The 14979-nt window shown below is 38.0% G+C and overlaps 1 protein-coding gene across 9 annotated transcripts in view; it reads right to left on the reverse strand.

Annotated features, from left to right (window-relative positions):
• SSBP2 (single stranded DNA binding protein 2) overlaps window positions 1–14979 on the reverse strand; it is a 189867-nt gene that overhangs the window by 22988 nt on the left and 151900 nt on the right. For 5 of the 9 annotated variants that reach the window (XM_044446623.1, XM_044446621.1, XM_044446627.1 and 2 more), the window contains 4 exons: window positions 12045–12115; window positions 8654–8745; window positions 5418–5466; window positions 4549–4584 (listed from right to left, as the gene is read on the reverse strand). In XM_044446623.1, coding sequence (XP_044302558.1) covers window positions 4549–4584; window positions 5418–5466; window positions 8654–8745; window positions 12045–12115 — 248 coding nt within the window. The remainder of the gene's footprint in view (window positions 1–4548; window positions 4585–5417; window positions 5467–8653; window positions 8746–12044; window positions 12116–14979) is intronic. The other 4 variants (XM_044446622.1, XM_044446630.1, XM_044446629.1 and 1 more) reach the window with 1 other exon arrangement.

Consider the following 14979-nt stretch of genomic DNA (forward strand, 5'->3'; position numbering starts at 1 on the left):
TTTCAAGGGGCTCTTATACACTGGTATATATGGGTATTTGTCAGCTGGAAGCTTCTAGACTCTTGTGAAGTCACATTACCATATTCCAGAGAATACCCACATTCCCTCTCCAATTTCATTTGGGAAGGTTTTGTAAAGTTGGAGGCCAATGGTAGCTGCAAGCGGTCAAGGGCAGTCAGGGAGGACAGCCTGTACCAGCGCTGTGGACAAGTTCAGGGAAACAGGTGAGAGAGAGGAAGTTTGAGGAGGCAACATTGTGTCTCTGCACAGACAGCTGTGTGGGGAACACTACCCTTCCCAGCTGCCACTACGGCTGGCCTGGAACAAAGTGTTGCTCCTCTGACAAGGACAGGGGAGGTGCCAGACTCCAGACTGGTCCTGTGGCTGTGTACAAGGCTCACAATGTGACAAAATGCAGAATGAGCTCCCCCAGTAACAGCAAGATGTTTACTTACTTTTTAATGTTTATTAATAAAAAATGGCTGGCAACTACAGTTGTCTTTATTATTTATTCCATTAAAAATAATGAATATGATTAAAAATTTCACCTAGTGTAGAAGACAACTGTAATTTTGACTCACTATTTCTGGTATCAAAGGGTCATCTTATACACCAGTATATATGGTAAGGATTCAACTTGCATACATTCCTTTTTGCTGCCCATCAGTCTCTTTGCTTGAGCTGATGGGTGGTCTGAGAACCTCTACAATGAAATCTCTGATAGATTTCAAATCTTATGCTGAGACCATCAGATACAGGACAATTAAGGACTTCATGGCCACAATGACAACCATAGGACTATTCCAACGTGGTGGTGGTACAGTGGATGCAGGAAAAATACATTTGATTCAGTGTCCTTAACTGAACAGGAAAATGGCAATCTGAAAGTGGGGGAATTCATCTCAATTCCTTATACTTTCATTAGGGTTTTATACCTGGCTAGCTCTCCTGGCTAGAAAGTTTTGAGTAAATGGCTAGATTTTGTGTCTTAAAACATGGAAGATAAATGGTCAATGACTTTCTTGCTCACAGTGGTTATAGGGACATAGAAATCTGAAAACATTGTATCAACAGGCTGAGCCCAATCTGAATGCCTGCAAACTCTCCTCCTCCTCTGTATAACCTTAAAACTGCATTTATGCAGACATCCTGACTTCGACATCCAATCAGCCTCTAATTGCTGGTGATTTTCTTGTTTGCAGTGGTCTTAGCAGCATAGAAATCTAAAACCACTGTGTGGGTGGAAGATTATTAAAATTATCCAAACTCAGAGTGTAATAATATTTGATAGATTTCATTGGGTTCTGGTTTTTTGTGTTTTGCTGTATTTTTTTCTGATATGGCTAGTGTTCCTGTTGAAATCCATTACTCTGTGGAATGCAGAGATGACAGAGGGTTGACATGATCATATCCAAATACTCTTTCCTTTTGAACAGTGTCTGGCTATATACCTGAGATGAATTCTCTTCCACCAGCATTGCATCATCTGGACAAAAGCTCTATGTCCAATAGAGCTTTTCCAATGGTTCACTTCTGCAATCTGGCCAGGAAGAGTTAGTGGCAGTAGCACATTGTGATGAGTTTGCATGATACTTTAAAAATAAAGCTACTCACATTTGTCAGGACTTGGGTACCACAATTTATGCAGTTCTATCTGTAGAGGTATATAGAGCACTCTGTGGTCTAATTTTATTGAATGGATTTCAGTTATTGAGAAAGGAGGATGCATACAAGATGGTTGGACAAGCACAGTTGATCAATGGACTGGAACCTTATTTCATCTAATAGCAAAAAGATATCCAGCTGGGTCTTGGAGGTTATTAACTACTCCTTGATGGAGGGAATAGGGCCTCTTTAAAGGAAGCAATTATTAGTCTACTCCTGAAAAAGATCAAAGATGTTAAGAACTAACAACTGGCTAACATCGCCTCCCTTGATAAAATGCTTTTCAGCCAATTCTAAGCATTTTTGAATAAAACTCATAATTTAGATCAATTTCAATCAGGCTTCAAACCTATTATTGGAGTCATATTTGGGATAGAACACAGATGGTAGGATCTTGTTGATTATTTGGACTACTGGGCATTTTTTGATAGCATTAACCATGGTATCCAACTTGATAGGTTATTTTGGTTTGGAGTTGGAGATACAGTGGTTCAGCCCCTACTTTGATGACTGTTTCTAGATGATGGTGCTGATATCCTTTTGTCTCCCATCAGTTATGCCATGGGATCCTACAGGCTTCTATTTTATCTTATGTGCTGTTCAGTATTGGGGAGAAATATAGACTGAGGTTCACCAATATGCAGATGACATTCAATTCTATCTCATTTTTTCATCCAATTCAGGTGGAGCAGAGAAAGTTCCAAATAAGTGTCTGGGTGTAATAATGGATTGGACGAGGGTCAATAAATTGAGACTCAATCCATGTAAGATGTCAGAACTGTTTGTGGGTTCTTCTGCTCAGATGAGTGGTATTCAAATGTTTTGGAGGGGATTGCATTCTTCCTGGAGAATCAAGTTTGTAGTCTGGGAATCATCTTAGATTCAAGCATTATTGTTCGAGGCCTCAGTAGTATGCACTGCCTTTTAGGCACTTAGGCTGATATACTCAATACAGAGAAATGATCTAGCTATGATTATTCATGCTATGATAATCCTCAGAGGCTTTTCTCTGTGTATCCCTACCAAATAAGGTAAGGTGGCTGATTGTTAAGGAGAGGACTTTTTCAGTGGCAGAATCCAGTTGTGGGATGATCCCTCTGTGGAAGATTTCCTGGTTATTACACTGTCATCTTTTTGGTGAAGAGCTTTTTATTTGCCCAACTGTTTAAACTTTCAGTTTAAAAAAATGCAATGTTGGCTTTATCTTTGTTACTACTTTTGTTTTATCATTTTAAATGTATGGTTTTCTATTACGTGGGCAAAAAGCATCAGCAAGTGCTATTTTTCTCCTGTTAGACAAAAAGCAACATTTTTCAAACTTTCTGTGCAGGGTACTCCAGCCCATGAAAGCATAATATGCTACAGTAAACTTTTGAGACTTTAATGTAGCATAAGGCATTGTGGCTTTTGAACACAAAAGTGCAAGAAGCCTAATCCTTCTTCCATGTGTATTCACTTTTCTCTACCCTACTACAAACTCCTGATGCCGAAGAGGACCCACAAAAATTGGGCTACATGGATGATGAACAAAGCATTTGAACTCAAGAAAGAAAGCAGGTGAGTTAAGGAACTCCAGATACCTGCCAGGAAGCCAATGACCTGGGGCAAGCAGTACATTCATATATTGCCACTCATTCAAAACCTTTTTCCAAGCAAACCAACTTCTGTTTCTTCTCAAGATAATGGGCCTGGGTCAGCTTGGAGAAAGCAACAAATGAGGAAGGCTTCTGGCACTCCATTTGATACGTGAGCAGCAAGAGTTCCTCCTCTTTAATCAGGGACTGGCTATCTACAATGGCCAAAGGCACAAGTGTCAAGCACACTCTGAGAAACCTCAACAACATTGGTTCTGTTAGTCAGTTCTGGACTTAATGAAAATAATGAGAAGATTGTAGAAGAAAACACTGTAGTCTTCCTTGAGTTTAAAAGACTGGTACCTTCATATTGTACTCTCTAGCAGTTTAGTAAAGGAGTGAGTCCTAAGTTCATCTAGCAATGGCAAAGCTGCTGAGTTCAAAGAGAAGAAGAAAGCTTTAAGGCAGATGATGTCATTCAGGTAGCTGTAAAAATCTGAGACCTAACTCAGAAGATCTGGGGACTCAAATCCTCCCTTAAAAAAATGAAGGCAACATTTGTTCCCTCTCTGCTCTCACAGTGGCAGGCAAAGACTATTTTATTCAGAAAGACTTTTGGCCTTTAAGTGGTTCTGTGAGTTGAGCGCTGTTTTTTTGAAACGGTTACATTTTATTGAATGATTATGAGTTTTACATTTTTAATCCATTGTTACATTGTTCAGTGGCATATTGTGGTAGAAAGGTAGGTATAAGTCAAATAAATGAATAATATTGATTAAAAAGATGATTCCAACATCAGACTGCTTTGAGTTCAGACTCTTCAATCTCACTTAGCTGAAACAAGGAAAATAAAAATTCTCAAAGCAAAACAGTAAAAGAGTGGTAATTCTCAGGTAATTAAGGACAAAGTAAAATATCCCACAACATTTCATTTGTGACTATGTGGTTTGGTACATCTTGGGGCTTTCAAATGCAATTTCCAAAATTCAAGTCATTATTGTTCTCCTTAAAACAGCTGATTTTACTGCTTCATTATTGAAGAGCATCTATTGTATCAGTTAAAGAACATATGCTGCTGCAAAACCCAGCTTTCAAGGTAATTTTGGCCATACTGTTAACTAGTCTACTAATGAGCATCAACATATGTACTACAGATATATGGCAGACATAATGACACAAAACAGATCAGATGTTCACTTCTCAACCAATACACATGGGTTTCCTTCAGCATCTGGACAGCCATTTCTTAACCTAAATAAAATGCAACATTTATGCTAATGAGTAAACACACAGAAACTTATATACTCACTACGTAATTCCCAGGCGACGCAGAAGAGTATGGTATCTGAAAGACAAAATTAAACCAAGTGAACTTTTTCCCTTCAGGAGGGAAAAAAGAGGATTTCTATGAACATTTATTAATTTTAAGAATAGTTTTTGAGTGAATGAACCATTTAACTTTACCCATTACTTTCACTGATTAAAGCACATTATGAAAGTCAGAAGATAAGTATTTTCCATTGTATTTCAATGTTAGCAATTGTTATCACAACACATTTGTAATTATATACAAATTACACACAAGAATGAGACACTATTAGCCAAACAAACTATCAAAGGTTCATACAATGGGAAATATTTTATTAGAAGTAGCTTACTCTATTGTTTCATATAAAATACCAAAGACAATGAATGGAGAAAAAGGCAAATGGCTAAATACCTCCAAAATGTGATTATTAAAATTGTAATCATTAAAATTAAGGAAGCAATGACCTCATAATTATGATGAACAGCTAACAGGCAATTAAATTTCCTTATTGCCCAAGCCCCTCCTTACCATCTGGTAGAAGGCCAAGTGAAAGAAAGACAAATGTGCCCAGGTGGTATGATGGAGAGAGAAACTGAGACCTAGGGTTACCTTTGAAAAGGCCCTATGATGTGTAACCACCCATATCACTTGAAAGGGCAGGGAAACACAAACTGTATTCTTCAATCAGATGGTGCCCATGTTAATAAAGTTATAAAATGAACAATGCATGAGGAGCTTGCATTTGTTCTTGTTTATGTCTAAAGGTATATAACAACAACTTCTTAGAAATTTTATTAGATTAAGCAGTACACAAATATTGCTATTGCTATGAACAGGACAACATTCAGTACATTTTCATATATACTCACAGAATTGGCATTTGTAGGGTTTGGCCAAGGTCTGCCACCTCCTGGACCCCTAAAAAAAAGATTAAATGAACAATATGAAGTTCTCACTTTTAACACAAAGTTAATGTGCTATTTAATGTGCAAAATGAGTTGTTCTTCTGTATAAATTAAGAACAGTTGGTATATCTGAACCTGATGAGGATGGTTGTTGAAGACAGGCCATTAAGAATCCATATTTTCGAGTTGTAGATGATAAAGCCAAATGAATAATCCTTTGTTATCAAGGGTGCATGTGCCAAGTTACAATATTGAGCCTGTTGTGGTTTGACAATCCCAAATGGTCCTCTTCTTCTCTGTTTTTCTTTTTTAAATTTTTTTTAACAATCAAAAATTATGATTTTAAGGCATAATTTACAAATGACCAAAAACATTAATACCTGGGCTGTCTTTTTGAAATCTATTCATAACTAAGCCTAGGGACTTAAGTATATTTTTCTATATGTAAAATATGTACAGTATATATGTATTCTTAGATTTAAGCAATTTTCATGTAAGAAAACTGTAGCACTTTATCTTTGTAAACATTTTTGGTTTTTCCTTAAACTACTGGCAACTTTACTGGCAAATCTTAATTTTCCCTGCAGTGTCAGTACTCTTGTCATTTAGATAATAGCATATTAAAAATAAAGAAGTAGATGAGAAAAAGAATACTTTAATGTACATATGAAAGAAATGGCTTAACACTTCTGTATCACAATCACTCCCTAGTGCTGAGAAGCAGACTTTCCAGAAATGACAACTGTGCTCCACAATCCTGTGAAGAAGTTCAGGGAGCCCACATTCTGAGGGCATGGGAAGGTAAACAACTGTGAAAATTGCTAGAAGACTTTGTTAATTACTACTTATCTTTTGGCATTATGGAATTAACAACACAGGAATCAACATGAAGGGTACTTCCAGATGAGGCATTTTAACATGTAATCACTTTGCCTCATTCATGAAATTTTACTAAGGAGTTCAGACAAAGTTGTCAGCTACTTGTAATTCTCCAGTGTCTTCCCACCAGTGTCTTTTTTCTTTATGCAGAAAATTTGTAAAGGAGGATGAAATAATTGCTACATAATGCCTTCTGATCATTAGTGCTTGAAGCCCTCTGTCTAACACAGACAGAGGGCTCCAAGCATATGGGGGTGGGCTTTGCAGTTATACAAAATTATCCTCACCACATATCCTCATTGGTAAGAAGTATTCTTGAGAATCACCTGCATACTCAATGGGATCACATGAAGACAAGTCTCACACAAAGTCTGTCAAAAAAACTGCTTTAGAGCAAACTGTCATAATGTGCCTGCATACTGGAGGCAGCACTATCCATGGGGGTTCTTTCTGGTCTAACTTCCTGCAATTCTACACCAATGGTTATGCCTGTAAACCTTCCTCTGGACAATTTATATGGGGGAAGTAATTTCCACAGTGTATGCACAGATGCAGCCCTAAGAACATCAGACCAGTAGTCCAGGTATGAAGGGCCACAGCTGCCCAGATTCTATTGCAAAACTCTCATTCAAGGAAGGAGACCATATGGTACAGACCATAGGACAGCAAGCACAAAGCATAAGAGATTTTGCAGAAATTAGACATGCTGTGCTCTTGTATACCATGTCTTCTAGGCATGAGAGCTCTTCATATTTCCATTCCAAAAACAGAACATAGCTTTCCTTGCAAATTTATATTCTGTTCCCTTTGATATTAACCAACCTACTCCAAGGACAGGCTTCAGGCAAAATACAGCTATCTCTTCAATTGTACAGAACCCTGTAGTATCAAATTATACCCCAGCTACAAATGACTGAGTCACCAAAATGAACACTGTTCCCTGGGATTTCTTTCCAAACCATATGTACTGTTTAGGAAAGATGAAATTGGCAGTCAAAACCTTCCTGTGGGCAGGGGCCAGGCAACCTGGTGTCTCTTGATATTTTAAACCAGCCTTCCTCAACCTGGTAGCCTTCAGAGGCATTTGGACTATGACTCCCAGAATTCCCATCCAGCAGGGCCATTGACTGGGAATTTTGGGTGTTGCAGTCAAAACGTTTTTGGAAAGCCCAAGTTTAGGGAAGGCTGTTTTAGATCACAACATCTGTGATCCCTGGCCACACTGGTTGGGACTAATGAGAGCTCTATTCAAAACATCAGAAAAGCATCAATTTGTTTCCTGCTACTGGATCCATTCAGTGGAAGAAATGTAGATAGAAGAAACCCTTCTGGTCATAAACTGGAAAGTCAGGATCTGATTCAATGTGTTGTAAAATTTATTAGGTATACTATTGGTGAAACTGATAGATAAGATGAACAGATGCAAGTCTGTGCAGTAATGAAGGAGTAGTGGAATGCTTAATATTTCAAGCAAAGTTATGCATTAATATTAACATTCAAATAGCATGGTTTGCAAAAGCAAAACCACAAATGGCTATATCTGCTACAAAGCATATAAACAAAGAAAACCCACTTAATATGATTACATTACTATTTTTGACAAACATAAAACCAATGAAGGGGAAAAGTCCCATATTTTTCCATGTATAAGACGCTACTTTTTCTTAAAACATTTACTTAAAAATGGAGGTGTGTCTTATACACGGGGGGGGCGGCGTGTGTGGGTGGGGGGCTGTGCATGGGGGGTGGCAAGCAAGTGCGGGCATGGGTGGTGAGTGGGGGGGTGGCAAAGCGGCGTGGGCAGGGGGCAGCATGCAGGGGGGTGGTAGCAGCTTGCTCGCTGGAGATGGGTAGGAAAAGTGGGGGGCATCCTGCACATGGGGACGTCCTATACATGTTAAAATACGGTATGATGTATGAAAACCAAGGTAGTCAAACAAACAAAAAAACAAAACAAACCTGAGTTGTTTTGTGTTTGATTTGCTAGATGAGTAATGAGTACTTGTATTACAACATTAGTGATGAAAACTGAATTCCAAATAACACATAGTAGGACATTTAGATTGGTATCAAGATCTTGGCTTTTAACAAAATCTTCAGACTTGGTCTGATGCCACAAGAATAGCAACTTCATACTGGTACTCTAATAATTTTCACAACTGTGGTGTACTAACCAATTAATCAAAATGTCTCTACACGTCTCTGTGTATGTGCGAAATATGTACATAGGCATGCATTCACCCACACACTATGCTACTAGTTCTAATTAAAAACAGTATCATGTTTGCCATAAATATTTTAGTAGTGTATTATTTACTTACATATTCATTCCAGGCATTCCAGGGCCACCTAAAGCATTCAGTGGGGGTCTCATTGCACCTCCATAGTTCTGCAATGATAACCAAGGGTCAGACTACCACAAAACAAAAAAACAAAACCAAAGAGGAGGGGGGAAAGAAAGGACAGCATGTTAATGACTTCCCTACACATCTGCTAATTGGACAGGCCAGTGCCATTCAATTTCAGGATTTTAGTTGCTTGATGTAAGAACAATTTACAGGCTATCCTTGATATTTTAAAAAGCTATTTAGCATCTCCTAATAGTCTTATTATCATAACAATGGAAGTAAGCATATTTACAAATGTTAGTTAATTCATCAATTTTGTAAAATTTATGGAAGCTAACAAAATTTTCAGTAAGGGGCAGATTTCATAGCCAATGCAGAAAGCTGACTTGATATTCTAAAAAATATTTAAAGGAATTCTGATTGATTTTAAAGTCAGCTGCCTAAATTAATGTTAGTAACTTTAGAGTCAGAAGCGCATGCTTATACCACACAAGTCGACTGCTACATTTACTTAATAAGCCATCTACATCAATGGTCAGGTTAGAAAACTGGAATGGGCATGTTAGAAGACTGGCAATATGCCTATGACCAGCCCATGTTCTGTTCATAACAAAAATGTGTGTTCAGCAGAGTTGTTAGGTTGTCAAATATAGCAACAGAACTATTTATCTGAAGAACTAATATAAGCTATGATGTTACACCTGTCTGTACAATATTGTAACATGGCCTGTACATGATTGTAATGTGATATGTTTTTTCAACAAGCTTCATTTCTTTGGAGAAGTGAAGATAGGCAAATCTGTGGGTGCTTGGAAACAGCCAGTATAACCATTATAAAGCTTTGACAACAAATTGAAATAAGCATTTCAAATAGACTTTCCTGAGAATCTATTTGATAAACCTTTGTTCTAGCATATATGCTCCAATCACAGTGATACACAAGCAGTTAATGTGATCTTGAGACTCTGATTTGGTTCTCATGATCAAGGTAACTCACTGTGGCCTATTTATGCCATGGCTCTGAGAGGCTTGTTAACCATACCAACACAAAGCCACCCTTCTCTCCAAGTTCAGATGACATGAGAGTCAATGCTCGGCAAGGAAAATTATATAAATCAGGCTTCATGTAATTGGCCTACAAAGGGTTAACAAGACACTGTGGCTTAACCACCACCCTTGTTTCATGTGAACTGGCCTTTATTATACAATATTGAAGTCTTCCAGAAATATATATAAGCACCGGCCATAAAGTATATAAAATTAATTCCTTTTAACAGTTTCAACATCAGCTTAAAATTATCATTGATGAGTCTCATCAAATACCCACTAACCTATAACCATATATTGGAATAAGAAAAGTAGCATAGAACTGTATAAGCCTGTTTTCTAAAGAACTTTATTTTTAAAAATTTTAAAGAGACATGGTTAGGCTTCCCTTCAGCTGTCTACATGGCATGACAGGTGTAGTGCCCATTTTTAATATGTAACCCCATGCCTGGGGAGTTCTTGTGTCATGCAAACCCAACAAACATGTTATACAACGCATGGTCTGCTTTGATGTTAATCTTTCATATAACCAAGACTCTCCAAGTTTGCACAACACAACCCTCAAGCAGCAGTTGGATATATAACCTTGTATATATAATACACTAGTGGACTATTGTAATGAGCTCTATGTGGGGCTGTCCTTGAAGATGGTCCGGATACTTCAGTTGGTCCAGAATAGAACAGCCAGGATATTAACAGGGACCAGCAAGTATGAACATACAGTGCTGGTCCTTTACCATCTACACTGGCTACCAACTGAAGTTCAGGCCCAATTTAAGGTGCTGGTGATGACTATAAAGCCCTAAACAGCTTAGGACCTGGTTATCTTAAGGATCATTTCCTTCCCTATGTGCCTTCCTGCTCCTTAAGAACTGGCATGGAGATCCTTCTTTGGGAGCCCTCCTTGAAGGAGATTAGGAGGATGGCTATCCAGAGAAGGGCCTTCTTGGTGGTGGTGCCCCAGCTATGGAATGCAGTCCCCAAAGAGGTCCACCTGGTGCCGACTCTGTATTCTTTTCCGCGCCAAGCTAAAACCTTTTTATTTGTCCATTATTTTAAGGTTGACTAGTATTTAATGGGGGGGGGGGGTTGACTTATTGGATGCTCTGCTTCATTTTATTCTGTTTTTATTGTAGACCATCCAGAGACTGTAGTAGTTGGACAGTATATAAAGGCTTTAAAAATATACATATTTAAACCATGTATACAGGTTATATATAACATGTGCACATAGACACTGTGACTCCTTGCAACTCAGTCTTTGCTTCAGTGGAGCTTGCTCAGGTGTCCTTTGAAATTAAGGTTTTGGAGCAGCAAATATTCATTGCACAACATTGCACAACAACCCAGAGTCATAACTTGACAAGTTTCCTAGCAAATGTATTTTCCATTTTATAGTGTTATTATGGAGTTCCCCTTTAATATTAACATATCAAATCATCAAAATATATATATCTAAGGGTTCTATTTTGCTTTTCCTTTTTCTGAACAGTTTGTGGATGTAAGCTTTTTTTTTAGTACTATCTATGATAAATTTGTTTCTTTGCTGCAATTTGATACAATAGATTTGGATATTCTTTTCACAGGTCTAAATTTTTAACTGTTATGGTAAATGGCTAAAAGATATAAAAAGATAAATCTGATTCAAGGTAATGAGGGGGATAATGAAGAGATTAGATGGTAAATCATTAACAACTAAGCATAATTCAACTTTTTAAAAATGTGGTTTCATTCATGTGCTTCCTTTCCTTCTTTCTTTTCTTAATTTTGTTTCATGTTTCTCTCAGGAATAGCCATTGTAGCTGTGAAACATTGAAGGTTTAATTTTTATACAATTTTGGTTAAGGTGAAGTAAAACAAATGCTATATTTTAACCAGATCTTAACTATTCTACCAAGAGAAAACAGTATGTATTATGGATATATGAATAAATATAAATCTCTTACCAATGCATTATCACAGTTTGCCCCAGGCTTCTTGTACTCAGAAATATACCACTTCAATATATGGTGGTTCATTTACCTAACATGGAATTGATAAGTAAATGGAAAGTCTATGTACATATTGTTTCTAAGTACAGAATGCTGAAAAGAGTAGAGATGGCCATTCTCAACATGCCCTATTTAAAATCTTTCAGAGGAATCATACAGGCTGCTGCTGAAATCATATAAACTAGATGAATCCTGGGTTATCCCAGGAGGATGGCATGGATATTCTGGGCTACATCACACAGCAGTGGTATAGTTGTATTATGAGTATACATTCTTATGAAAAAGGGAATTGGCTGACTATGTGAACTACAACACAAACAATATACCTGAGGTCCTAGTGGAACCATTCCTCTAGGAGGAGTCATCCTCTGCATAGGTCCGCCCATATTCGGATGGCCTGAAAAAGGTATTGTATTTTAGGGCTACAACTTTTACATTATCTGTCAGACTAATTATAATGTTTTTATACTCATAATCACATTTAAGATTAGAAAGCAGGTCCTCTCTCTCAATTATTGTTTAAACAAATACTAACCAAAACAACACAAAACAAAACAAAAACATGTGTAGCAGGCACCATCATAGTTAAGCTATTCTTGTTTCTCTCATTTACAAACAGAATGCTTTTTCCAAGGTGGATCTACCACAACATCTGCAAGGGTACCTAAAAATAAAGAATTTGTTTTTTTTTTTTTTCAGAACATCAGTTTAATTTGTATGAAAACAAAACAGATTAACAATACAACCACTGATGCTGAGCAAACTGCTCACTGTAAATATATCACAAAACATACTCCAGTTTGTTTTTAGTTAGACACACAGAACTTTGTTAAACACTTTTTGGGGAAAATAACAGAGCTACATAGTATTAATTCAATCAACTGAAACCCACAGAATTAATTATTAATTCTTTAATTTACTGACACTGCTATATAATATAAAATGTTGTTTTTCTTGTTGTTTTGTTTAGCTTCTTGTGATTAATTCAGTCAAAGGATTTGCTGTGGCCTAAAATTTTTTGGTGACCTCCAGTAGCCAATGATATGATCTCAAGTGCCCTTTCCTTTTCAGAATCCAGCTTGACCATCAGGCATTTCTCACTCCATACAGGGTAATATTCTTTGTTGCCACACCTTGAGCATGACTTTGCTTGCATGAAATTACTGCAATGGTCCTGTAGTTGCTGCATTCCTTAGCAACTCCTTTCTTGGGGACTGGAATGAATATTGAGCATTTCCAGATAATGGGCCTTTGTTTTGTTTTCCACATTTGTAGTCATATTCTTGTTAGGATTTAGATCAATTCAGTCTGCAGCTTGGAAGAGTCTTATTGGTATCCTTTCTACTCCAGGTGCTTTATTTTTTCCAATTACTTTCAGAGCAGTTCTCACTTTCATTTCTAATATTGCAGGCTCTTCCTCATAGAATTGCTCTTTTAAGGTGTCTGTCATTCTTTTGTCTCTTCTGTATACCTCTTCCACATATTGCTTCCACATTCTCTGTATTTTACCTGTTCAGAGGGTATGGTCTCTTGTTGGTCTTTCAGCATTCCTAATCTGGAGTTGACTTTTCCTTTGATTTTTGAGATCTTTTGGAAGAAGTCTTTTTTATGTAAAAAGCTCATGGTTACTAGAACAATCTGCTCTGGGTCTTGCTTTGGCAGTGAAAATTCAGTTTCTCCATCTCCTCTCTTCCATTATGTAGTCTGTTTGATTTTGTATTGGCCATCTGGTGATGCCCATGTGTACAGTTTGATTAGTTGCCCGAGGTATCCTGGTTTCACAGAATGCTGTGAGACATTCTCCTGCTTCTTTCTAATCTCTAGGTCAAATCTTCCCACAACATTGGATACAGCTCTGCTTCCCACTTGTTTCCTACACATGTCTGGTTTTGGTGTGTTTCTCCTTGGATGACTGAATAAAACATTTTCAATTGCTTCTTCTTCAGAATCTGTAGTTAGAACATAGACTTAAATGATTGTTATGTTGATAGATTTTCCTCAAATTCTGCTTGATATAACTTGACTTTGCATTATAGCCTCTTACTGCCTGCGCTACATCTGCCTTAGTAATACAACCATAGTATTTCTTATGAGTTTATCATTTCCAGTATAGAACTTTGTACTTGTATGACTGAAAAATGTCCTATTCCAGTCCACTTCAGTTCACTCACATCAAGTTTAACTGATTCATTTTTTGCTTTTCAGTTTCCAGTTTGTCTCAAGTCATACTTCTCATGTTCCACATGTAAGTGCTGTGCAGTACTGGACTTTCCTTTTTGCTTCTGTGCATGTCATCCACTAGACTTCCTTTTGAACTAGTTGCATCATTAGTGACAATACTTTTCATATTTGTCCTTTGCTCTTCCCCAGCAGCTAACTGAGTGCCTTCCAATCTGAGTGTCTCATATTCTGGCACTACGTATTGTTTTAATACGGACTGTTTCATCATAGGGTTTGTAAGGTAAGAAAATTCAGAAGTGGTTTACCTTTGCCTTTTTCTGAGCAGTACTAACCAGAGTTAGCCTGAGTTGTGAAAGATCCTCTGCAGGTCGCCTTCAACTAACACTGCTGCCCAGTAGCTACCCCTCTATTATCTTTGTGGATGTGATTGTTACAGCTAAAAAGGGTGGATGCATTGCAGTTGGGTGTCTCAGCTCTGACTATTCCTTCTTTGATTAACCTGCCAGGGTACAAGCAGGTTGCTTACCTGTAACTGATGTTCTTCGAGTGGCCATCTGTGCAGTCACATATATGGGTGCTGCGCCTGTGCAGTGCCTTTGGCCGGAAGATTGCAAGCTAACAGTTTTTGGCAGGAAAGCTCCGCTCCCCCTCCCCCATAGCCTATAAAGAGCAGAGCATCTGCCATTTTGTTCAGTCTTTGACAACCGAACGTATGCCCCCATGTGGAAAAAAAATTGCCAGTATGAGATAGGAAAAAAGATCAGTACCATGAAAAAAGGGAAAAATTTCGGTACCGATAAATATGTCCACTCACTGACACCAAATGGGGCCGGCGGGTGGGGTGTGTGACTGCACAGATGGCCACTCGAAGAACATCAGTTACAGGTAAGCAACCTGTTTTTCTTCATCGTGGCCTCTGTGCATCACACGTATGGGTACATTAACAAGCTTTCCATAAAAGGAGGAGGGGAGGTGTCCTCAATGAAGAATAGATGAAAGAACGGCTCTGCCAAAGGAGCAATCTTGCCGACCCCGAACATCTAGACGATAATGTCTGGCAAAAGTGCACGGGTTCGCCCA

Source organism: Varanus komodoensis, unplaced genomic scaffold, assembly GCF_004798865.1.
Source record: "Varanus komodoensis strain SLA01 unplaced genomic scaffold, ASM479886v1 scaffold5, whole genome shotgun sequence".
Classification (NCBI taxonomy): Eukaryota; Metazoa; Chordata; class Lepidosauria; order Squamata; family Varanidae; genus Varanus; species Varanus komodoensis.